Genomic DNA, 26,615 nt, shown 5'->3' with positions numbered 1-26,615 from the left:
ACAGAGGAAATCTGACACCCTATCTATATGCCATTAAGTTGTGCTTATAAAAAGAAACAAATCCCAAACTGTTTACTGAAAGTCAGGAACATTGAAAGCAGAAGCCTCCTTAGGCCATGCATTTTATGTATTTTCTGCTCTGAAGGGGTAGAGACACTGAAAAAACCCCAGTCGTAATGATTTATTTCAACTGGAAGTCAAACACATTGTCAATACTTCAAGGATCCCTCAAAATTTCCAGTGCTTGATTTAGCGCCAACATCAAATAGCGCTTACTGTATGCTATCCTGCTTCAATAATTTAACTTACCACTATGTCTTCAATATTTTTAAGCTTTCACTTGCTGAATATTGTTGTATTTTGATATCAGAAAAAAAAATTGCCTATTGATCTGTCACCTTTTTTTCATTCAGCAAAGCTTCATCTGTCTGTGGTTCAGGCACCTGCCCTATCTGTTACAGCAAGTGGCGTCAATATGATGTCATCAACACTAGGCATTATCTATGCCTCATTTAACTGCCTGGTGAACAGCAATTTGCAGTTATCCCACCATGCATTCAGAAAGTTACTTCCTTCACATTTTCAAGGAAAAGTGATAAAATGTAGCAATCATTCAATTTTTGTTGCATAGTGGTTGCTAGCATCCTCTAGCAGGGACAGACCTTGCCTCTATTCTGATCTACACCCTACTCAGACTTCGTATAAGTTTCTCTTTCCTGTTTTAGTTTGAGGTCGGGAGTTTTTGGTAACTTTCAGAAAAATATACAAAACAAATCCCAGGGGCTACAAGTATAATGCATTTCTTTGAAGCAGCTCTCTTCTGCATGATTTAGCACACACAGCCTTTTCCAGGTGTGGAATCCTAGGGCTTGCATGCAACCTTGTTGTGCTGTTGCTTTTAATGTGAATCCCTGGGTAACCCACACTGAGTTAGTGATAATCTTCATCCCCATTAAAAGACTGGCCCATGGAAAAATCCACTGTAGTTTTTTTTCAAGTTAACAGGTCTGATCCTTTTAGGTCAAGCAATAAAGTTTCACCACTGGACAGAAGAAACCAGACTGCAAAAATGTATTTGGCTCTTCATCCCTGCTTCAGCTAAAGCATAGCGGGGGGGGGGGGAGGGGAGGGGAACCCCGAAAGGAATAAGATTTGCACAGATAGAGCCATAAATATAATAATCAATCTCATTCAGCCCTATATTTACTCTGGGGTTCAGTCAAAGTCTGAATGATAGGCAATTGATAGTTTCCACCGCACAAGCCAGCAGACCAAAGAAGCTGGCTCCGTAAGAGTTCATGATGAAAACTACAAGCGATCATGCCTTCTCTGGGATTTTAATTTGACCCAAGGGCACCCCTTTCTTTTCGCTTCTCTCCTGTTCCCAATAAAGAGAGCGACCATTCCACACTACTAACATTCATATACCGTTCAAAATCTTGTCCTGCTGTGCTCTCATGATTTCTCCCACGCACACGCTTAAAATAGGGCTTATAGTCCTACTCTGCTTGATGGAGTATGCCACACAGTGAACTATCACAAAGTAAAAATGTTTTTTTGTCCACATGTAGAGACTATAAATAGGAAGCATCCCATTACTGGCTCATGAGCTGTTACCACACATCACGATGTACTGGCTTAGTAGAAGTCCACCCCATCTAACAACCCCTGAACTTGTAACATCTCTTAACTCCCTCTCTTTCTTATTTTGTCCCATACATAATAAACCCTACATAATAAACCCTAGAAAATAATTTGCTAGACAGTGCTTAAAAAAAGGTGTAAAGAAGTGCTACGTTTCTTGTTAGGGATTAGCAGCTAGAAATCATTTGGGTAACAGCTCTTCTTTTTCAAGCTGGTTAATAGATAGGAAAATTAGTTGCCAATTAAATACTGCCTCATTTAACACAACGATTCCTAATTACATTATCAGCCCATCTGGCAAGAACTGCTTACAACCATCACGCGAACAAGAAAACACACTAGCAACTATACGCTGTGTTTGCCCACAGTTATTACGTGTTGTCATTGGTACAGACTGCCAGTCAGGTTATTTCAGCAATTTGTTTCTACAAATTAATAATTTACAATATACAGTGGCTTTTTAAGCACAGAGGTACTGTACGCTTTTTTTCTGTGTTACTTGGAATTAGCATATACGGCCTACTTTCTAATAAACAAATTCAGAAGGCTTTACTATAGATTCTTATTCCTCTTAAGATACAGAAATAAAACCTAATTAAAAGATGAGTTAGAGGAATCTTTGGAAGCATGTCAGGCTGAGCAATCCCACCTCTCTCAGCCTTTCCTCACGCGAGAGATGCTCCAATCCCTTAAACGTCTTCATGGCCCTTCGCTGGACTCTCTCCAGTGTGTCCATGTCTCTCTGGCACCGGGGAGCCCAGAGCTGGACACAGCTCTCCAGGTGCGGCCTCAACAGTGCCGACAGAGGAGAACAACTCAGCTTTTTGGCTGACAGTTGCGTGGCCACTGGTGACCATGGAGAAACCCCCCACCCAGCCCCAAACGACTCTCGGCAGCTTGGCCTGTATCAAACTTCACCTTCACGGAGGAGGAGGAAGGGGGCAGGCCCACGCCTTACCCTGGGTGCGACAGGAGAAGTATTTCCTTTGGTGCCCCGAGGGAGGTCACCTCACCAGGGAAAACAGACCTGTCTGCTACTACCTCAAAAAAAAAAAAATCCTCCCGTAGTCATAAGAAGGGTTTAACCATGCAGGCAAGATAAGAGAGGTGGTGTGAGAAGGAAAAACGGAACGGAGATTAATGATTTTCTAATACCGTTTGTTCAGCAGGTGGTGCCCACATTGCACTGCAACGTCACACTGGCGACGCAGAGGAAGGTGATTTATTGCAGCCCAAAAACTTGGCCAAACGAGGAAGTCAAGTATATCGCTGAAGACAATTCCTGCTTTTGCAATGGCAGAAGTTTGTCACAGAAACTGTGGTGTGTTTGTAGGTTGTGGAGTAAGCAGGAGAACAAATGGCGGCTGCAGCAGATCAAGCCCACCAGAGCCTGTTTGCCGTTTGCTGTCGTTCCCTTCACCACATTCCCAGGTCTCAGGACCTGGGATTTGACCCCATATCTATACTACCTTTACATTCACTTTCTCCCCCAGCCACCTAAAACACTCATCTATCCCCAGACACTCTCATACCTGCACTGGGCCCAGCAGAAGACCAAGAGTCTTTTGCCCTCAATCTTTTCATGATCTGCACTGCCAGAGGAGGAGGAATACTTTTTTTTTTTCCCTCTCTGAAAAGCAATAATCTCTTTCTTTGCCAGGAGATTACAAAGTACTATCTGGATTAGCCAATCTCACCATGCTGAAGAGCACTGCATGCTTCTGTAGTTGAGATTTGTATTAAAAACACAAATGCTAAAATGACTGATTGCTCTGAAGTATAAACTTGCTAAACTAAATTGTAAGTTGAAATATGAGCATCTGACTCCGGGACTGATGAATAGTCATTTTGAAAAGAAATATTACAGGAAGTGCTTTATATATATTATCATTTTGACAATGAGGGAAGGCTATTATGGTTTAAAGACAAAAAAAAAAATAGTCAGCCAATCAATCCTGGTAACAAAACAAAATATCTATTCTTCATTTCTGCGCTCTCCTTTCTGCCAATGGCTTCGGTTCCCTAAACATTAGCATTCTTTCTGCACATGCCGTCTCATGTGGTATCTTATTTTTCAGGCTGCAATTTATTTGCTCTGTCTAGATTTATCATACAACACATCCATCCTATTCATGCTATATGAACATGCTTTGCTGTTGGACATGAGCTATTACTTGCTTATCTTAGAGCTGTGTGAATCGTAGCAATTTTGTCTCATTGCCTTTTCAGAAAAGATTAACCTTTTTTTCCTCTTTTTTTTTTTCCCCCCAGGTACAAATCCCTCTCCCTTATCACACCCTACAGCTGACAAAGAACATAGGTGTGTGAAGCAACCCTCTCGTTCACCTAAACCAGCTACAGCTGAACTCACAGCCTGTTCTAGGAATTGGGTTTTAAGGAAAATCTGGACTAGTTAAAGAAAGTTCAGTAACAACAATAATCTAGAGGTCTAGAAAAATCTCACCTGCCAACAACCATTGGAAGGCTTGGATTGGTTTGAGAAGACTGAGGAAAACTGTGATAGTCTTCTAATAGACATACGGATGCCACAGAGACTCCCTGCGAGCCCAGAAAAAAGGGATTGTATCTTTATCAGCCTTTCCCAGTGTAGCCAGTAACACACATTAACATCAGGCACTGTTTGTTCCTACTAAAGCAGTACAGCACTCAAGTGCTCAAAATTCAAGTGAGGAAAATCTATATATTTTTCTATATTTATACTAAACACGTTCTTGAATTGAAAGATTAATGAGTGTCTAGATAAATGGAAGATTAAAAAAAATCCACAAACACACCCTGAAATTCAAGAATGAATGCAGGAGACATCAGCTATTTGCACTTAAGTACGGATGGAGCTCTTGTTAAATCCGAGAGCGTATTTCCACCGGTTAGTAGGTGTATAGGAATTAAATCCATCAATTTTCTGCTAATTACAGTACAGCACTGATGAGACAAGGGAGACTGTAAGCCGAATGCCACTGGGACCAACTCTCATGTCTAACTGCAAGACTCACAAGGAATCCCCCATGCCCACGCAGCCTTAGTTTAGAGACGGGCTACATCTACGCTCTGTGCCGCATCTAAATTAGTAAGCATCTCATCCAGAGCTCACTCCTCCATCCCCAGAGAACATGGTGTCCAAAGGTGTTGGAGACACAGCTATTAATTCAGTAATTCAACAGCTAAAAAGAAACTGAAGGAACACCTGAAGTCTGTTTCGACCACCAGCCTGACTCTCGGAGATACACTCGTGAATGCCATTGCAGATTTCATAGTCACCTTCTCAACCTAAACCTCTTTCTCGCTTTGAAACCACCAAGCGAGCACTGCTGGGGACTGCTCGGCAGGATTTTGAACTCTTTGGAGCAATGGCCAGCCACATCAGATGGCTGCTAGTCCACGGAGCTATGGGCGCTGTAGGAGGACCTGAGGAGAGGGTCAGCTTCTAGCTGCGTAGTAAATAGGAGGGCAGCGGAGGTGGGCGAAGGGCTGCACAGCTGTATTTCACAATGCAGGAGCACACATGCTACCGGCCAGTGAAAAAGGGTTCTGCTGTGCCTAGACAGCTCCCTCTATGCACTTGTACCCTTGCTTAACCACAGCCTGTCTCGCTTCATTCCTGAAGAAAACCACTGTCAAATTTTTTCAGGTGACCTGAAGCTAAACTTTCTCTGTAAAAAAAGACAACCACCTCACTGAAAAAGAACAAACCATCTACCTCAAAGTGTCTTAGGTTAAATGTCTGCTATGTCTGCTCCGTTTACCAGTACTACTTAGGGCACGGTACTTCTAAAAAACAGTTTATGTCAAACAATTTTAGAGGTGTTTTTTTTGGGGGGGGGAGGAGAGGAGGAAGAGGAGAAAGGGACTCAGCATGCTAATACACTACCTTTCAGAATACGATATCCAAGGAGAGCTTTTTTGCTTTGGTTTTTTTTTTTTTTCCTCCTAAAGGAAATGAAATCAGTAAGCCTACATTAATGTATTATACCCAGTGAATGATTACAGTTAGAAGCTGCATACAGTTCAGAATTTCAATTTTCTGAGGCTTTTGCTCTCCAAAATTAGCTTCCAATTTATTTTGTCAGGTCACCCTCTTCTTTACCTCTGTTGTTCATTAGACTCAGAGAAACTGCTGTCTGAAGAAGAAGAAAAAAAAAAAGGCATTTTTAGTTGTTCTTCTCTACCTAGCTTCAGAAGTTCTACACTATAAAAAAAAAAGTTTGTTTTGAAACTAAAGCGACAACCCACCAACTGCAGTATCTGTAAGCCCGAGACAGTTTTACACATTTGCGCAGAGCCAAGCTATATTAAGTAAACTCAAGAAGGCTTGAACTGACTAATCTTTAAACCTTCCTCATGCTGTACAAGCTTTTACGCCATGAGTCACTGCCCATGTTTACTATGCCATTTGGAAATAATAGAATTAATCAAGGGCCATGTTTCAAACTTCAACATAGCCTATGAAACCCATTCCTAACGCTCTTGAGCGTAGGCTAGGAGGTATCTCTAACCTCACCAGTACTGTGATTTTTTTTTTTAAAAATCTCCCATTTGTCAAAGACACCACAGTACCCTTGCCCTTCAGCAGCAGGCAGAAGCCTCTCAGGAGAGATTTGGTCTCGCTCCTGTATTTCTACCTCCATTAAAAGGTCTCTCCCTCACACCAAAGATCTGAACTTCAATTTCAAATTTAAGTAAACACCTGGATTTCAAATTGCAGAGGAGATGTGAAACCAAGTGCCAAAGCTGCTCCTGGAATATTTAAGAAGCTTTTGAAGGCAGCGATAAACTTTGAAAAAGGCTACATTTTGGAGACAGGTAAGAAGAAAAAGAAGTTTGCAGGACAGCAGTGAGAAAAATCAGTGTTTTGAGAAGGCTGCACCTGGGTCTGATCTCCTCCCTCTCCTCCCACCGTCAACTCGCTCTCATAGCAACATGATTCAGGTGTGTCTCCCCCCCAACCCCCCCATCAAGATATTAGTTTTGGAGACAGGTGTTTGTTAGTGAAGGTTTTTCAAAGCCTGGAGAGCTGCGAGAAGTAGAGGTGAAGGCGGCAAGGACGCTCCTGACACCTCAGGTCTATCCGTTCCCCCCAGAACAGGCTGTTCCCAGCAGCGCTGCCGTACCCACACGGTGGGGCCGCTCATTATAACGTCCTCCTAGCTGCACTTACTGCCTGCTTTCAGGAAGGGCTTGCTTATGTTTTTTTAGTGCCTTTCTTCAGGAAGGACACTGAATGCTTATATGATCTTTTCCAGCTGTTCCCCTAAAACACCGTAACAAAACCAAAGTGGATAAGCATTGTTTTTCTTGGGTTTTCTCTATCCATACACTGCAATGCTGAAACGACCAATCTTCCCAAAACATGAAAGCCAACAGACATGATTACATGGGAAACCCCACCTTGCTGCTTAAGTCAAGTTTGTGGGTGTGAAAGCAGCCTCTCCCTCCTGGAGGCCAGGAAACTACCGACAATTCCACGTTCACGCACTGGGATCCCTGGATTAGCGAAGATTGTTGGACATGGAGAGGTAAATAAATTAGCACACACCTTGGAAAACCAAGTCTGAACTTCCTGTACTTCAAGGCATGACGTCTGCTATAAAAATGCCACAACTTGTTCTTCAGGACTGGACTTGCAGCACTGCCAGATTTTAACATGAGAGCTGCTACAGTATTTCATATTGCCAAGCTGGGATGTTTCAGCCTGGGGAGTTGAAAAGACTGGTCCCTGCATTTACCCATCCTTTAATTCCCTTGAACTACCTCTTCCCCACCTGCTGCAGCAGCTCCTACCTCTGTTCCTCCCCTTCTGCCCAGAAACAGCCATGATCACACACTTTTGTACACCTACTGAGTTGCTGCTATATGGACGGCAAAGGGACATGACTGGATCCCCTGCTGCAAGGCAAAGGGAAGGGAGGGAAGAGATCAGGAAAAAAAAAAGCAAGCCCAGCTATGTCAAGCACAAGGACTGGAATTTGGTTATTCTGATTGTGTTCGCTGCTGGAAAAGCTGTGCCACATCTCTGGGGAAAGGTGTAGGGTCAGGCAGCTGCCCGCTGGTCCGTGCTGTCTGAAGTGGCCACAGGAATGTACACAGGTGGCCCCAGGTCTCAGAGCATAAACAAGGTGATGCAACTCCAGTGTTTTTATTTCCCTGGTAATTAATAAAGGGAATACAACAGACAGCAGGCTTTTGCTCCTCATTCCACCTGACCTATTTAGGATATTACCAAAGAGCAGAATTTGATTGTCATCATGGGTATTTCTTGGAATTATACAGGGGAGTTCAAAGGCACACACAGAAAACAGCTTTCCACTCCATAATACCAGGAAGGACTATTTGATTGGGGGGAAAAAAAAAAAAGCAAAAAAAAAAGCTGTTAAGCAATATCACAATAATGTGTTTGATTTATTAAAAATAAGAACAGTCTTTTTTATTCATATTTATTCTAACATTTTTACTTAAAAATTTGGCAGGGCAATTTAAAAGGCAGATTTGATTCTCAAGTGAAATAAGATATGATTTTTTTAAAATTCATTTTTTTTAAAAGCAGCAGTGTTCCTCCCCCTGCTATTGGACTCATTTATTTCTCTCCCTCCTTCCCAAACATGCACACTTTACTCTTTACCCTGGCTAATACTGTAGAGGCAGCAGCTCTGGGAAATGAACTAGCTTCGCCTGTGGCTCATACATCATTACAATTGTTAACCAAGTTCCACTATAAAAATCTTTATTACACAGGAGAACACAGAGGCGTGCAGGAACACAGCTTCATTTCCAGATACCAGGTTGAGTTTGTAGGGCAGGAAGTTAAAAGACTTTTTTATGCTCTCAAGTTGACAAAGTCTGCTACTATGCACCGCAACATCACGCAGAAGTCAGCTTCCCACTACCCATTCCTCCAGATACCAACCTGTATGTAGGAGTAAGCTACCTTCTACTTTGACCAGGGGTTACAACCCATCATGTGATGATGGTACCTCAGGTCCTACAGCAGCCCACAGCTCCAACATTTTAGCACTACAAGGAAGGCAGCGAGTGCAGCCACGTTGCTGCCTACACACTGGAGCTGATGGTGCTCAGGTCACTGGAATTGTGTAAGTTCACCCATCAGCAACAGCAAACATTGTCATGCACACCTGCCATGGAGAAAGCTTCCAAATCTGAACAAAAATGCGCAGATAGTATCACTAGCATTTGGTCATTTGCCAAGAAAAGGTTAATCCGAAGGCTCAGCGAGTACAAATGAAAGTTAGCTTTAGCTGGAACATGTAACACACGCCAGCATTCATGACTACAGCTACTGAGAAATTTTCTGGATTTTTTTTTTGTTTCCCATACATTATTTATCTCAGCAGTCCAAATGCAAAAATCTGGCACTTTGGATCATGCGAAATGTTTGCGTTATTCCCTGAAGGACTTTGCATCTGTGAAGTAATGAGAAGATTATTCTGTGACAGATAAACTGACGCACTGTGACTGCATCAGATGTTATCTTGCTACAGCACTTCTCAGACTATTTGAAAGTGTGACCACCTTTGGACTCTGTCTTATTTGCAACCTGAGAGTCACCAAGAAGAAAAATGAATGAATTAAATAAAGATCTCTTTAGTCACAGAAAAGCATTAGTGGGACTGATGAATCATTTTCTGACATGCCTCACATTTCACTCTTACCCATAGCAGGCACCTACTAGGCAGCACAGTGAATGAAAGCATAGGTCTTTCCATACTACGCTTAAGCAGCATAGTTGCTCTGAAGACCTTCCAAATTGGCATAGCGTGCTCTGTCTTGAAAAGACGCTACAACTGTTAATTTCTTATGCCGCAAACACTGACAGTCAGGGTTTCTGTATCAACAGGTATCATAGCGGAATTTCAGAAGTAAAGTTTCCAATTAGGTAGAAAAAAAATGAGAGAAAAAACCTCCCTCAAGATTTGGCAAAGTCGCAATTTCAAAAATAGATCTGAAGCCTGCAGTTGAAACAGACACCCTAGTATATTATTTTCTATGCCAAAACTATTGCTGCCAAAGGCAATCTTTAAAATTTACCTTCTGCTGACCTGATGTATTTTTTTCTTCCCCAATACGACAATAAAATTTTCAAGGCGAGACATACAGGACCCCACCTTCCATACGATGGCTTAGCAGGTAAGCCTTTTGTTTCTGTAGAAGCCCCAAATGGCTGATCTTCTCTAGTATGAAGCTTCCTATGGCAGCAAAGTAAGAAACAGGGCGAGAAAATTCTCACATCTGGCTTTGACGTGAGCCTGAGCACAAGCCGCAGCACCGTGCGGGCTCCGAGGCGCTCATCTACGGACCACTCTGGCAGGCAGATCCACAAAAAAATATCAAGGAATTATCTGAGAGATGATTGCTAAAGGAGCCGATTACTTTTTCCCTGCCAAATGGCAGGAGCTGGCCTTTAATGCCAGAAGGCTTACAGTTCCTCCCTCAAGTGGAGAGGTGACTCTCAGTTCTTGAGTCGTTGTCTTTTTTCTTTTTTTTTTTTAAAAAAAAAAAAAGAAATCTAATGGAAAAAAGTAGTGCTATCAAGCAGTTTTAGATCCCTAGGAATGGATTCATTTGTGTCTTTAAGGAGGAGAAGCTTACCAAGTGTTACTGCACTGTTAATACCCTTCCTCTTTTAAAATAAAACTGGACTAGCAACAACTTTGAAACAAACATTTTCCCTAAACACATGCAGTCTAGCTTAACAGCAGTTTTTGCTAGTAAGTAGGTACAAAAATAAACCAACCACAAAGCTAAATAAAATCAACTAATTTTAGTACTCACAAGCTGAGCAAAGAGAACAAAATCTACAAGTAATTTATTTTTCACAATTTCAAATTATTAGTAAGCAGTGGTGAGGGAAAAAAAGGATTGTAGAGTGCAATTACTGTCTTAACAGATTCCTTTCAAAAGAGCCTTTTAATTATGACACATTACTTGCATTCAATGAATTGTAACTTTCACTTGCATAAGATTTTTTTATCTGGCTTATTTTCCTCAAATTCCCTCTCTGCCATACCCCACAGGTTTCATCTATTGGAGGAAGACTCTTACAAAACCAAAACCAAGGTCTAGAACATCTGTCCCCCGCCGCCCTCCCCATAAAACACTCTTAGAAATAAAAAGGCAGCAAGAGCAGAAGGAGAGACAGGCAAAAGGAAGAACGAGGGAACAACTCTGCTGGAGGAGAGAGAAGGAGGGAAGAGAGTATTATTTTATCAACCTTTGGCAAAAGAGGGAGCAAACGTTGACTCTGGCCCAAGGCTTTCTGAAGGCACGAGAGCTGACTTTGCTACATGACCACCCTCGGATGAGCGCGGCCAAAAGCCCATCGGACAGCCACGCCTGGAGGAAGCCCACCGAAAGGGCTGGGCACATGGGCAGTAGCACGTTCAGCGGCCAAACTTTCATCCCAAGAGGAAGAAGTTTACCAAGCTACTCGGCGAGGTTCTCGGGCAGTTCTGGGCTGCTGCAGCCTTTGCTGTGCAGAGCACGCCGCTGCTGCCGTAGCAAAGCCAAAACACACGGTTCCTGCAGACGTGCTCGAGCTACCTCAGGTGCTGCCAGCAGTAATGGAGCTCGCTGGGTGTTGCAGAGCCACCCGGAAAAGCACTGTAGGTCACTCATGCGGAGGTCCCTGTTGTCACAACTAGATGGTTACCAACCCGAGTTAGCTGGTTTCTACTAGCTCAGTTCTTTAACGCTGCAATCCAATCGCACGGGTGGCTGCGATGTAGGCATATGCAGAGAAGAGGAGACAGATAGTAAGCTAACTTGTTATTTTAAATCTAAGGGAGTTCATGTGCAAAAAATTGCAAAGAAAATCTATTTCAAGTGCTTTGAAAGACACTGAACTAATAGATACACATTCAAATGTAAAACTTTTGATTTTAACAGCAGTCTGGTATCTGTAGAACACGTACTGCATTTGCTTCATGAGCTCAGATCTACGTAGCAAAACCAGGCTGAAAAGCAGCAAGATATATGACAGTCCCATCAATGGCAGGAAAAAACACTTCCTTTTTCTGAGGCAGATGAATGCTGCCTCCTTTACTTTGAAGATCTCCTCTCAAGTCCTAATCTGGGCAGAAATAGGAGCAACAAGTTCCTTCACTTATTTACACAAATTATAATTAAATTTGTATTTTACAGCCAGTAAGAAAAGGGAGAGAGGTATGTCTGATTCATACTGGAGATGCACATGTGCAAGGGTATGCCATTGTACCAGCTTCCTTTTTCAAATGTACTTGACAATGACCAGATAACATTTCAGGTCAGACTCACTTCACCTGCAACAAGTGAAAAATTTTCAAAGATAATAAAATGTGGAGGCAATGTAATAGCTAACATGTCCTCACAAACTCGAAGTCATAAGTGCCCTTCACAAAAATAAAGACCCCTGCAGGGTGTAGTAGTTTTTAAATCTGTCTTGCCAGACACTATCCCTGGAGCTCACAGCCCTCTGCTTATAGGACGGGAAAAAAAGAAAAAAAAAAAAGAAAAAACAACAAGAAAAAAAAGATTGCTTTCTTAATAATCCCAAACATCCGGGAATTCCACATGGGCTTTCTTTTGTCCACTGGTTTGTTTTCACCTCATTTCTACTCCAAATCCCAACTAATTTACTCCTTAATAACCGGCAAAATAGTCATTTGCTCACCCTCTACTTTACTTTCCTCCTTCCAAATTTAACTGATGCTTTTGCCTTGATAGGGAATGAAACGCAAGGAGTGGTAAAAAGTGTGAACCTGACACCTATTGCCACCACCCCTGTTCCTCACAACAGATCTTCTGCCCCGACCCACCAGGATCTGTGATCCTGGATAATGAAGCTTCCACCATTTCTCTGAAGGAGAGAAGGCTCCTTTAAAGGAGCAGTTAGTGGGGCCCTAATCCAACTGACCCTGGGAGAGGAGCACACGCTGAGGAACAACCACGATGAGCCTCTTCCATTCAGTGTCACTCTGCGCATAGACATCGCAGGCCATTGCGGCCCACTTACAAACACAGCAAGGCAAAGCCTTGCTACAAAACGCTAACTGTGCTATACTCTACTCAGGGCAACTGCACTGTAATTAATACTTGTGTTTTGGGTTATTTTTATAGTATGGGCTCCACTACCTCCATGCAGTCCCTTTTGTGAGGGCTAATTTTGTATGGAAGGAGGTGCCAGAATGCTAATTTGTAAAAGCAAGGATCCTTCTGTCAATCCAAACCTCATATGTTTGTTTGCTTTGTCTTTGGTCAAAAATACATTACACCCCACCGCACCACAGTACGTCACTATATTAGTCCTGTCTTATGACTTTCAGGCCCTTGTCCTTTTTATTTTGCAGGCATCCAACAACAGCAACCAAAATCTACCCAACTCATCATTTAACAACAGGAATATTTTGCATTTCAATAGTACGTCCATTAGAGGGATCTGGAGGGATTTTGACGCTGCCACCTCAAAATACTCCAGTATGCCACAGCACTCATCTTTGCTCCTCAACCCTTTTTTCAGCTTTCATAAAGAGTTCAAAAATAAACACAAAAGACCCACGTCATTTTTTTTTTTTAAAAAAAAAAAAAAAAAAAAAGAGAGAGATGAGTTGGAGCTTGCCTTCTGGTATTTGAACCCGGAAGGATCACATTTTCAAAACTTCTTGTATCTAGAAAGACAGTAAACCCCCTTTCAGCAAAATTAAGAAAGCAGAGCATAGCTTCTTAGGGAATAGCACAGCTCTAGAAATCAGGCCCTTAAGACCTAATATAGCAGACTAGTGAAGCAGTGAAATTACAAGAGCAGTTGAATCTTTCCTCACAATCTTCATTCCCTCCAACACTCAGGAAATAAGAGCTATCAACAATTAAGGAAGAATGGCTGCATGTTCAGAGCTTGCTCGTGTGTTCATCACCTTCAAAATACCAAGCTATAAATTACAAGAGTCCATGACACACTTGAGGTGTTTAATACATATCCTTCTTTATCCTTCTTTTCTTTAATAGCTGGAAGAAATTCAAGGAAAGATAACCTCCCACCAATTACACGGAAATTGGAGTTTATGTTTCACAGTGAAGGCCATTAGACCCAACATTCACATTGACCTTAAAACTTCAGAGCAAGTTTACAGGACAGGTTTTTGCTCACCCCCTGCACAGAATAAACTGTCATCAGGAAAAACTATAGACAAAACCCCTTCATGCATAGAATGAAAAATTGACACTGAAATTTCAAAAAAGAGCCGTGGCATTCAGAGCACAGGCCAGATCCTATTGGGGTTTCAACACCCACTAATCAGACCACAGTTACATGACTCTCAGCTCTCAGGAGGCACATGCCTGGCCTCTCTTCACAATGAAGTTGCAGGAATAACATTTACCTGGTCTCAATAAAAACACAATTTGGAAACACAGTGGGACCGGCAGGACTACCACTACCTCATACAATGAAGACTAGCACAAGAGGCAAGATGAGGCAACAGTACTTTCTTTGCAAACATTTAATGCAGTCCAGATGGACTTCAAGAAAGCTGTGAAGAACGTGGGGTGCTTTAAGAGTTTGACTATTCCATTGGTCAAAAGCTTGTAGGAGAAACAAAATTAATATGAAGAGAACTGCAGTGAAGGTAGCGAAAAAACCCTAAATGATCTTTGATTCAATTTCTCACAGTGCTTATAATCTCAGGGCAGGCAAAATAATAAAAGATAGAACAAAGGAATTCCATCAGATTATTTAAAGAAATAAGAAGTAAGAACAGTGCACACAATTCATATTGTGCTCTTGCCATCTCTTATTTAAATCTGGAATTGGAAGAAGTGCACCTATACAGACATGTGTAAAGCACATAATCCGTCAGAAGGAGGACACATAATAATACATCCATGAAATAAGAGACAAATATATCACACTCTTCAATACAATAGACCTTCTTTTTCACCTTTCACATAATTCTTAAGTAGATCTGCGTGTGAATGAATGAGAATTAATGGGGGTAATGACAGTTGACACCGACCTGGTAGCTAGTCTGGAAATCTGATACAATTAGGAAGGATACTGTATTATAAAACTGGAAATGATCAGAAACACTTTGGCTGCAAACACTTTGCAAAACTAGATTGACTGCACTGAAGTTTCCTCTCTTGAAAATAAAATAAATTTGACTTCACACAGCTACTCTATTTTTGTATCGTCAGAACAAGTATTTCAGAACTGCCATTGCGCAACTTAGTTCTGTGCTGTGTTTATCTGCTATATGACAAATCAGAATTGGAATGAAAGCCTAACAGTGTGCCTTAAATGACCTGAAAACCGAAATTCTTTCGTAGTAGCTTCCTTCCAAGAACGGAAATTAAAAAAGGAACATTTCTAAAAATGCAACTGAGCAGTAAAGCAAGCTCAGTAGCGCTGAAGTCTTTCCCAAATGCTCATTCCCCATACTGGCACAGTAGCTTTCAACACTTAACGCACACACTTTCAAAGTTACCGGGCACCAACGCTATCGTAACAGTGACATTAAGTCTTGTGCCTGTTCTCACAACTTGCTATTTGGTCTTGGTCCACTACTGCCTTGTTTGCATTTACCCAACCCCTCTCTGCGACAGCATCTGGAGCAGCAGCTCTGTCATCCACCCTTCTGCTCTGAGAGCGCGGATGCGAAGCCGTGCTGCTCTGCAGCTCTTCTTCATTGCCAGTATCCTTCTTCCTCCTCGGCAAAACGTCAGGGCAGTGTTACCCCCCGCGTGTGCTTGGCAGTCCTGGGAGAGGCCTGGGTGAAGAAGGGAGTTAGCTTGGGGGAAAGTCCCGTGCCGGAGGGATGCAAGAGTAAAGGAAGGTGTCCAAGCATGACTTTACACTGCAGCTTCCTGACATGAAGCAAAGTCAGGTTGGGAGGAGCATTTAAATCAGTAAGAGACATCTCTCCTTTTCTACCTGATCATGGTCGACTCTGATTCCAGCAACTACTTGCCCAAGGAATTTTAACACGATCCCAACGCTTGGCAGTATCAAGATACTTGCTTTTAGTATCAGCACTGTGAAGGATTCAAGTAGCACTAGCGTGTAGCGGCTTTGCAGCTTTATACTATTCATTGCAAAGCAGAAAAACAAGTAGTACATTTGTGATCTTTAAGTCTTCCAGTTTCAGGCAGGGAACGAGATAACAAATTCATCTCCATCAAAAGTAGAGAATAAATTTTAACTGTACGCTACTGAGTCACTTCATGCCAAGATCTGATTTTGGAAACACAAGCGCATTTATAACCTTTCTTACAACCTCGGTGGGCCTACTCGTGAATAAAACTTCACATGTGCTAAACACCAGTGGCGGTCTTCTAAATAATTAACTCTGCAAGAACCCAGAACTAGTTCAAAATAGTAAAAGCTTTGCAACCAGATTCAGAGCTTTTTTTCAGATGGAAAAAAATCACTGAGGCAAGTTTATCTGAAACCTTAGCTCACATGTAATACAAGTAATACTAGCTGTTAAGCGTAAGTGAAGCCTCCAGGTGCACCGAGGGCAGCCCATTTCTCTCTCTTAGACCTCCAGTCACATTATCAAAAGCCTGCCATATTTTTCCTTCTCCATTTCTTCCAATTTCAGAATCCCCCTAGACATGTAAGGAGGTGATATGCTTGATAGTCACTTTTTCTACCTAAAATTATTTTTTTCATTTAAGACATACTGAATTTGATTATTAGTCCAATCAAATCCGGTATCTTGATTCTGGCAGAAACCAATATTGAATGTTCCCTGGAGTAATGAAGCACACACAACGCCACACTAATAGAACTAGTCAAATACGCAGCGCACAACACGGAGGAAAAATTATTTCATGGCCTTTGTGGCTATTAGGCCACACCTTGATACATCAGACCGAGTTAGCCCTTTTTTTTTTAAACTCCATTTATTGATCATAAAACACCACCACCCGGTCTCAATACATGTATTGATCCTACCGTCATACATTTCAATTAGAGTGACAATGTGGCCAATCCTCTTACATTCAAGGTGTATAAAAGAAAGAGCTCACAGAAGTCCAAAAATGTGACAATGGCTGCTCACTCCCTGTTGGCTAGGCATTTTGGCATTCATCAGCTTTTTATTACAGAGAAGAGCTAAAGCAGAAGAATAAGGATTTTTTTGTGTACACTGGGAATGCAAGGACCTAAACTCCCGAAGCAAACACGAAGTTCTGAGGGAAAGGCCCGAGGGCTTTCAGGAAATTAATCCCCACTCAGCTGACCAGTCATCCCCACCAGCGGCCCAGCACGGCTCCTCCTGGGATCTCATGACACAGATGAAAGAGCAACTACATTGCAAAAGAACTTCAGCAATGCTGCTGAAGGCAGATGGGGGAGATTCAAGGAAAGACGGTCTATTTGAAAACAATATTCAAAACACACACGTTCTTTGTGTTATTAACGAGTAACACATGAATTCCCGAAAGAAGGGGCTGGTTTTACCTAGCCAGCACTTAGTTGAGGAGGGAGATTTCGAGGGGCCACCGGGAGGATCTATCAAAGCACCCAATCACAATGCAAAGCAGCTTAAAAAAAAAAAGACTAAAAAAGCACCCTCTGACTCTAAAACATTTCCACTGACAGAACAACACAACTCGCTTCGAATCAAAACGCCATGAGACAGCCTGAAACCAGGGACAAGCTCCGCAGGATTTCCCGAGCAATCACCGGGCCGGGGCAGGGCAGCCTCTCGCAGGCAGCCGTTGCCCTCCGGCGCTCCCCGCACCGCACCGCACCGCACCGCGCCGCCGCCGGGGCCCCGGGAGGGCGGGCAGGGACGCGCCTGCCGCCCGGCCCGCGGAAACTCGCTGCTGGTGCTGCCGCCGCTCCCCCGCGCCGGGCACCGGCACCGTCTTTTGGGGGGGGTGGGGAGTGGGGGGGAGGCGGCAGCACTGAGCACCGGGAGAAAGTTGCGTTTGGGCTGGGGGGGCGGCTGACTCCCGCCCACCGAGGAGAAGCTTGCCCCCCCCACCCCAAGCGCGCAGCCCCTGGCCCGCTCCTACCGCCTGCGGCGGGGTCCCGATCAGCATCTCCAGGTAGTAGCCGCGGCCGGAGTCCCCCTGAAGATTCTCCACCATGGCTAGAAAGTTGAGGGTGCCCGCGGGATCCGAGGCCAAGGCCAAGCCGTCCGCGCCGCCCAGGGGATCCTGCTGCCGGCTGCCGCTCCCCGGCCGCAACACCACCGGAGCGGGCGGCGACCCGCCGGGGGCGGCCGGGCGGGACACACGGAGCGGGAGGGAGAAGAAAGCCCGGCAGAGCCCCGCGGTGCCGGCCAGGAGGAGCAGGAGGCCGGGAGCCGCCAGCGGCGTCCCCATCCCGGCGGCAGCGCGGGGGCCGGGGGGCGCTTCCCAACTGAAGCGGCTCCGGCCGGAGGCAGCGGCCGCCTGGCTGCCAGACTGGAGCAGCCAGGGAGAGGGTGGGGGGGGAGAAGGAGGAGGAAGAGGAGGAGGAGGAGGAAGAAGAAGGGAGCGGCTTCCCCACGCCCCGGCTTCATCTCCCCCTCCCCCGAACCGAGCTCCTCCTCGCGTTTCTCCTGTACGGAGCAACTTTCCCGTACGGTCCCCAGGCAGCCTCCCGGGGGACCGTGCGGGAAAGTTGCTCCGGCCCGGCGCCCGCGGGAGAAACTTCCCGGCTCGGCTCAGCCCAGCCCGTAGCCCCGCTAACGGAGCGTGACGGCACGGTGGGGAGAAAAGTTTCCGAAAGCCTTAAAGGGAGAGCGGCGGGGCGAGCGGGGATCCGCGCCGGGGGAGGCGGGGGGGGGAGACCGGGGCTCTGGTCCCTTCCCGGTGTGGCGGCACCGCCGGATGGGCCGGGCTCCCGCAGCTTCCCTGGGGCACCGCTCGCTTCAGGACCCCGCGGGAGCGGAGGCAGTGGCCAGGCAGGGGGTGCAGGAGGAGGAGGAGGAGGAGGAGGAGGAGGAGGAGGTGCGGGGCCGCTCGGGGATGCGGGTGCGTCTCCCGCACGGGTGTCCGTGGCAGTGTGTGCCTGTGGCGTGGGTGACAGCAGCCGCGTTTCACAGCGGCGGCATCTGGTGCGAGGAGCGAGCATGTGTATGTGTGTGTGGAAATTCATCTGCTGTACTAATAAGAGCGAGGCATGAAAGACGTCCGCTTGTGAGAAAGCCTGAGAGGCTTTAAATGTCTTTATCATGCGCGGAATTAATAACAGCAGTCAAGGGTGGCCTTTTGAAAGATGGGAACACTTAGGGTGGAATTAGTCTCTACACCTCTGGAGTAATGACAGTGCCAGATAGATCATTGGATGGAGCCGATAGTCAAAAAAATCTGCAAAATTTCCAAGTGTTTCACAGGTGTTAAATGAAGTTTCACTAGGAGGTAGACGGTAGTAGCGTTCATTCCCAGGAAAGCTGAGCAAACTATTTGCTGGAAGGGTACGCAGGTGAGGCTGTTATTCGTAGCCGATGCCAGAGTTGCTTGCAGACGATAATCCTTAAAAAGAAAACTGGAGCCCACCTGCCCTTGCTGAAGGAAAAAAGGTGTTTTCACTTTTTTCACTGATGTTTTCAGTACTCCGTCTCTCTGTCACTTAAAATCTGGAGCCTTTGCTCTCACTTCGTAGCTGCTCCCTTAGATCAGTTCAGTGCCTCTGGTGCAGTTGAGTGCTTCCCACAGCAGGAGGTGGATGCGGTCCCTGTCCCTGCTGCCCACAGAGCTCTCCGCAGGAGGAGGAAAGCACCGTAGTGGTCTTATCCTTGCTTTGCCGCAGCTGGGAGGTGGGAACCTGCAAGGGGCTTGGCCTGGCTGGGGACTTGGGTAGAGGGCATAGATGAAGCTTGTACTCAGGAGGTTATTTTACTTGTGGGAAACTACACATCTTAGTAAAAGGTGAAATTGTGCAAACTTCCCCCATTGCAGGAATCCTTCTATTTGCCTGACAAGTAGGAATGCGAAATACCGCAGTCCCGGTACGTCTAGTCTCACCTGCTCTGGACAGAGCTGGAAAATGCTGCTCTAGGCTGATGGCAGCTGAACACCTGAGGGAGTGGCAGCGTGGCTCACACAAAGAGGTTATCTCCAGGGTGCTACAGTAATGGCTTTTTCTAATGTAGCTGGGATAGTGACAGGTTATACTATAAGGCCTGTCTAGTCGGAGCTGAAGCTGAAGGGGAATTAAAATGCTTGTGGCTATTCATGGGTGAGCTGAAAACTGGAGAAATGCCCCCGCCCCTTTGGAAAAGGAAATGTGAAAAGTAATCAGGAGTATAATTGAACACCCCCTCAGAGTGGTAGGGATGTATTTATAACAGTCAGCAGCTATATACATTTTGTTTTAATTCTTTTACAGTACAGTAAGTCTTCCCCCTTGCCACTGTTGCTAAGATACCTTACCATACTTCTGTGTAAAGCAATCCCAGTCAAAAGAAGTGTATAGTTTTCAAAGTATAGAAGATATAGCATAGCCTTCAAGTGTTCAGGAGAAAACTTGTCTTTATTCATGCTGTTTGCTAAAGTTCTTCTCTTCCTGTTTTCCACAGACCGAGATAAGCCTCATAGTAAATGCATATCAGACAGCTGCTGCATGTGAAATGGTGTATGTGTAACCTTTCTGTCCTCCCACCGCATCATCACAGCAGGGCTCGTGTTCATGCAATAGCGTGTTGGAGGTTTCTGCCTTGCCTCATCTGCTCCTTTATGTACCTAAGCATCTGATAAGGCTTAGGCTGTGCCATGTGCAGGTGAGTAGTCCCAATGCATTTATGAACAAAGGCAGGAATGGGCCTTAAAAGAGCAGTGTAAAGAACTGCTTTTGAAAGAAGACATTATAAAGTCCTCCCAAATATCCAAAATGTTCCTCGGAGGGAAATTCATCTGTATGCAATGAATGCCACTACAGTCAATATGCACATTTATTTCTTTGTTTATCACATACAGAAAATAAATGAAACACTAGAAATAGGCAGAAGTTTAAGTGTCTGTACTACTTGTTTTCTAGAATATTTGGAGAATCTTGTTTTCTGTATTTTTGTATTTCCAAATATGTATTCTTTGAGTAAATAATTGAAAAAAAATCTTTAAATATCATCCCCTGTGAATACGTCTTTTTAAAAATTCATTTGTCCACATATAAATTTGCAAGTATATCTTGACTTTGAGCCAACTCTGCATTAATTTAATTTGATGGTATTGTGGCGCTTTAAAGCTTTAGCCACTTGACAGTGAATTAACATATGTCTCTATAACATAACCTTCCACCAGTATTTACAGAATACAGCACATCATAAAAATGCAACTGCTCTGTGTTTTGGACAAGGTGTATTAACTAAGTCAGAAGGACAGTTGCTATACGGAGATGTTAAATCAGGACTGTTGAGAAAACAAGCAGGAATGGAGAAGGCGGCTGAAGATGCAGAGGAAGTGCTGGAGCTGATCCGAGCAGAGGAACTCTGGATGGCTAAAAAGAGATCCTCTCCTTCCAAAAGAGGAAGCTATTAGGGGACTGCTCAGACCGAAGCGGTTTTCTGCTGTGCATCTGAAGAAGTCAGGCTGACCTGTGCTATCGTTATGCAATTGTAAGGGCAGATGGAGACAAAATAAAGTCTTATGTTCTAAAATTGCTTTGTCTACTTTCTGTGTTCCTACTGTTAGCATAATCAATACTTCAGTTTTAAGAAGACTGATTGCTCTTTACTGCTAATTGCACACTGGTACTGAAAGAAACGCAGCTGGACCTGCAGTGTGCAAACGGTTAAGTTGCAGAATGTGGTAGCCTTAGGAGAGGGGAGATTTTGTTCTTCCTGGACCTGACTGGGAAGTGGTCTTCTCTGTCTGTGGTCATCTTGCAATTGGCTTTTTTGTGTTTTGGGCCTAATCCAGTGAATTGTTGCTGGGAAATGACAGAACAGTAAACAATCAAGTGGCAGCACATACCACAAGATTTGGCTCTGTTGTGTGTCTGCCAAGGCAGTATGTCTTTGAAGGCAATGAACAAACCAGCTGCCCCATGGCATGAGAGATGTGTCACCCAGGAGAGCTATTCCAGTGGTACTGCTAGGGCTGTAGTAACATCTCCTGTGCCAAAGTGAGGGCATGGAGCATTCTGGGGCTTGTTTAAAGACTGAGCATATGCACCATGTATAGAGCTCATCTAAAATGAATCTTGTGGCTGGAGAATAAGTGGTTGGGGATGTAGGTGCAAATGTTTAGCACCCTTCATCTCTTTACTGTGGGTGGAGCACCTGTGAGTAGGGGTGTCATCTTTGATCACCGTGCAATTAGTTTTCTGCATGATGATATATCCCTTTGGCTACCATTGAACATGTAAGGTGTTGAAGATCCAGCTGTCTTTCGTCAAAGTTCCATTAAAAAACAAGCAAAACATCATCCTTAGTTGCTCCTGAAGGTATGTAATCACTGGTGGAGCCTGGCTGAGCTGATCTCAAAAGTCATCCCAAGACTTTGTTTTGTGGTGGAGGCTGTCACCCAATTGGGTGCTGAGGTCCCTATTTTGCATCTTCTTCCCTGGAGCAAGGTTCTCCACCCCATCAAGATTTCACAGGATGTGAGCTTCTCTCCATTTGGAGCATGAGGCCCTTTCTCTTACAGAAGTCTCCATGCCCCAAAATGTTTTCTTTCTTCCCTGGGTCTTCAAGTCCACGTACACAACACCATCTCCTCTGCCTCACTTCATCCTTTTTTCTCTGACAAAGTGGTGTGTCAACAATCAAAGGGAAGAGATGCAAAACCCAGCTTGTTTTCTGCTTGTCCCAGTGCCAGAGCAGAGGGGCTGGGCAGAAGCCACATCCCTCCTTTGTGGAAAGGAGTAGGAGCAAAGGGAGGCAGAAGCACAGCTGCAGGTCCAAGTGGCTCAAAGTAAGGCTTGCTCAGGCCCTGTAGGCTCAAAGGGCAGCACACAGCAGAGGTCAAGATTAGGGTCATGGACATCCTGATGCTACAGTACTGTCAATACGTTTGGTTTTGTGTTTGTTTTGTCTGGTTTTTATCACCTTTTCTTTGAATCTTGCTAGCGGTGGGCCTGGTGTAGCTCATTGCTATCTGGGAGAGTGGCCATTTGAGCTTCTGGCCCACGTCTGAGGCAGCCTGCAGAATTCTTGATGAATGCATTGACCACTCTCAGAAAAGTGTTATTTCTCCTCAGAAAGCTCTGCAGGCTTCCTCAACTCTATTCTCTAGCTGGCACCATGGAAGAAGTAATTTGTGGGTTAGACCTTAAAATGATCCAATATTGACCTTGTGATTTCAGACCTTCCTACACCACAAACAGCAATGGTTATAAATTTATAAACTATGAAAAATTAAACATGCAGTGAACTACAACATCACTTTAAAAACAACACATTGAGAGTTGGCACATACTGCTGAGATTACTCAGATCCTTTCATAAACGTGCGGGACTGCAATCCACTTGGCCAGCACTGGTAGACTATTCATTTATTTTTAATAATAAGAGTAGTAGGAATTGCTTGTTAGTTCAGAAACCTAGTCAGCTTGGTCAAGACTTTTCAGAAGTGCTTAGACCTTCACAATGTTTACTGGGAAGTGGAGGACATCGGATAGAGAGTCCTCCTGGAAGTCTAGGTACTGGTTGCGTTCGGGAGGTAAATGCTTGGAGTACGGTTTTGTTCCAATCTACCTGTGTGCCATATGTTCAACAAGGAGATTACAGGCGTGCTCCTGGCTGCACCCCACTTAAAAGCTGCAATCAGGAATGTTTTTTAAATAAGTTTGTCATTTAATACAGCTGTAAGTCTATATTTATGCCCATTCCTGGAGAGACTGAGACATTTTGTGATGCACCATGTTGTCTGAACAGCCCACCTTAAGTTGGGAAGTTGCTGGCTGTCTTTGTTTTCTTTGTGGTAGCCTGCGTAACCACTTCAGTCTGGAAAGTTCAAGAAATAAAGGATCTCACGCATAGCAAAATTAGTTCCTGCAGCTTGTCTTTATAACTTGCCTTTTTTTTGTTTTGATCCACCTTTCTTTATCCTGATGCTGACCATGGCAGAGCCTCTGAAGACTGGATGCAGCAGGTATGTTTTGCCATAATCTATAAAGATCTGCAGTTTCCTTAACTTGAGTTCCTCAACTCAGTGACTGCCAGCTGGACATAGAGCTTCCTTCCTTCCTTTCCTCTCCTCCTGGACCAGCAAATTTCTGGATTCTATTTTAGATATGCTGCTGTAGTAAACAAAACCTGAAATGCTGAAGGCTGAGTGTGAACCACAGACTTCAGACCAAGTGTCTGCGTGACACTTGGATGAAGGAGAATTTGGAATGACAACCTAGGTACATGTAATTAGTAAGATTAATTAAAGATTTTTTGAAAATGCTTTTTTGCTTTGATAAAACATTTGCAGTCTGACAATAAGCTCTTTATTTTTTATTTTTGGCTTTTTAGTCTTGAAATGATACTTTGTTTATAACTTTTGCCTTTTTTTGGTGCAAAATAGTAACAGGGATTTGGGTCAAGTCTTCATCCCACTGGAAACAAAATTATTACACTGGTCCCAGTGGCCTTGATCTAAATAACCTATTCTGCATCCCATTTCTTTCTAATAAAAAAACAACCCAAAACTTGAGCTCTGTTTTTCCAAAATTCTTAGAAAGATTGAAGTTTTTCTGTTCATGCACGTAAAGATAAACATGTGCATGAAAAATGAATATGTTACTAGCAAAGCAGTCCACAAGCACTGAAATATTCTTGGCATCTAAGCCATGGGGAAAACCCAATGCATCTAAGAGAAGTTTGCAGCTATCAGCTTTGTAAAATAAGGTCTTGTTGTTATCCTTCTGGGCCTCTGGAGACCCCTGAAATGCTTTATTGGGGCTAGAGAAAGGTGAAATGGAATCGTGTTTTACAGAATGAACTCCAGTGGCAACTGTAATGCTAGTTCATGATGTTCCAGGGTATATTTAACCTTTTGAGTGTTTGTGCTAATGATAAACCCTGAGTGCTTCTTCAAACTCACACATACTTTAAAAAAACTAATAATGAACTGTTTTGCAGGTGTGAATGTTGGACTTTCTGCAGCATAGATCTAAAAAATGGTTTAGGTGCTTTAAGGTTAAGTAAGACAATTAGTAAAAGGACTGTTATCCTACAGTTTCCTGGTAATGACAGTAGATGAAATGGTCCAGATAAAATATGTCCTAAGGCAAAACACTCTGATCTCTTTCTAAAAAAAATGAGAAAGATCTGTAATCTTAGAAAGTTTGATTACATTATTAATGCGTAAAATGTTACATGCCTTTGCACTTCAATTTTTCTCTGCCTTTACAATAGTTCATTATTCCTCATCAGATACAGGCTTATAGGTCTTCTCATAATTTATGTCTCCTGCCGTTTGTTTCAAGTATCCAACAATGAGAATAATTATGCTTGCCTTTTCGTATTCTTTGTTTTCAGGAAACAGTACATCAGGGAGGCTGTTTCAGAGATGCAGACTCTCGCAGGCAGCCAGCCAAAAGAGGCAGAAGTCTGAAAACAGAGCTTAAAAAACTTCAGGTGATTCTTCCCTCATTTGTAATTGTAGAGCCCGCTGAAGTAAGCTAGATTGATTTGCTGCTTTTAAGGGCAAGATCTAGCCATTTTACTTCAATTTTTTTTTTCCCTTCTTAATAGTTTATACTATTTCTTATGTTGGGCATCAGAAATATATTACTTGGAGCTGGTTGCATGACTTCTTGTTGATAATGTCCAGAACCGCCTCAAATTAGAGAAGCTTATAACTTTGCTAAACTTAGAGGCTGAAGTTTTTTGTGCTGCAGGTCTGCCAGAGATTCACCCTATTTTCTGCAAGTTTGTTCCTGACTTTTCTTAGAAATGCACTGGAGAAAAGCATATTGTTCTGCAACTTAAAAAAAAATCAGTCCATTTGGGGGTATTTCTGTGTGAGAAGCAGACCTGGAATGTCCAGGTACTAGGAAAAAAGACTCAAAGGAAAGTTGCCTATCTATGAGGTATATCTCTTATATTGTTTTCATAAAAACAAATCTGAGCATAGTCATAGTTATTATCCTATAAAGAATCAGTTTACATGTGCTCAGTGGCAACCCATCTAGCAGCTAATTTCTTCTTTTACACCGAACACATTCCATCTTTTTGTTGGTCTTCACCTTCAGGCTGGAGAGCACTGTTTGGTCCTGGTGCAGGGCTTGGTAAGACTTTCTTTGGAGTTACTGCTCTTGGGCACTCCAGTGCTGGATACAGGGACAGAGACTGCACAAGTGACAACAGACCTCTCAGGAGAGTGCAGGAGGAGAAGACAGCTTCCACACTGAAATGGAGCGGGACTTGACCTGACATGCACAGGGGTGTGGACAGAAGAGCTATGACAGCGCAGAGAGAAATGGACCTGCACAGTGGCGTGACTTGGAGGGGAAAAAAGGGTAAGTATGTTGGAATGACAGAAACAGGCTATCGGCACAGAGTGGAAGAGCTCATGGTAACTTTAAAACACTCCTTACCAAATGAGGATATGAATGCATGAGTCCAATATGCCTCAGATTAACCAGTTTGTTAACTAATTAAGATTTCCCATAAAGGAATCTGTTCTGTCTTTTTTTGAGAGCAACTAGACCTTCTGGATTCTTACAGGCGTGTCATTGCTTTTTCCTTCACAGTCTCTCTCTGCTGGATGAGTTTATTGACTGCATTTTAATACCTTCTGAAGAACCACACAAAAAAACCCTTCATGGTACTCTGGTCTCCATGGCAAAGGTTTGGCTGCTATTGCTTTTGAATATGAATTTCAGGATATAGTACTGATAATCCTATTAGTCTGTCTAGGAAACAAAAAAATAAGAAATAGAAGTTGACTCAATGTTGGAGGTAATCTCCTTTATTAGACTTGTATGAGAATACATGTTTCAAAGAGAAAAAGCATTCAAGAATGGCTGTTTCATCTTTCTAGGGTCTCATATAGGCTGAAGTGCCATATTCTGACCATATGAAAGGACTGAGTAAG

At 43.7% G+C, this 26,615-nt stretch overlaps 1 protein-coding gene and 1 long non-coding RNA gene across 2 annotated transcripts in view; one reads left to right on the top strand and one right to left on the bottom strand.

The window, feature by feature from the left end:
* The window catches only part of BACE2 (beta-secretase 2), a 48,409-nt gene extending 30,338 nt beyond the window's left edge, over positions 1-18,071 (bottom strand). Inside the window, exon 1 of the mRNA XM_075172908.1 lies at positions 17,674-18,071. Coding sequence (XP_075029009.1) covers positions 17,674-17,985 — 312 coding nt within the window. The 5' untranslated portion in view covers positions 17,986-18,071. The remainder of the gene's footprint in view (positions 1-17,673) is intronic.
* Positions 18,072-18,194: 123 nt separating this feature from the next.
* Positions 18,195-21,237, top strand: LOC142092647 (uncharacterized). Its single transcript, XR_012677143.1, has 3 exons — positions 18,195-18,350; positions 20,166-20,366; positions 20,887-21,237. It is a non-coding gene; the product is annotated as an uncharacterized LOC142092647 (long non-coding RNA).
* The last annotated feature ends 5,378 nt before the right edge of the window (positions 21,238-26,615 follow it).

The sequence above is a fragment of the Calonectris borealis genome, chromosome 1 (genome assembly GCF_964195595.1).
Source record: "Calonectris borealis chromosome 1, bCalBor7.hap1.2, whole genome shotgun sequence".
Lineage (NCBI taxonomy): Eukaryota > Metazoa > Chordata > Aves > Procellariiformes > Procellariidae > Calonectris > Calonectris borealis.
The sequence above is the reverse complement of the archived record's forward strand: the minus strand, read 5'-3'. Positions and strand labels throughout refer to the sequence as shown.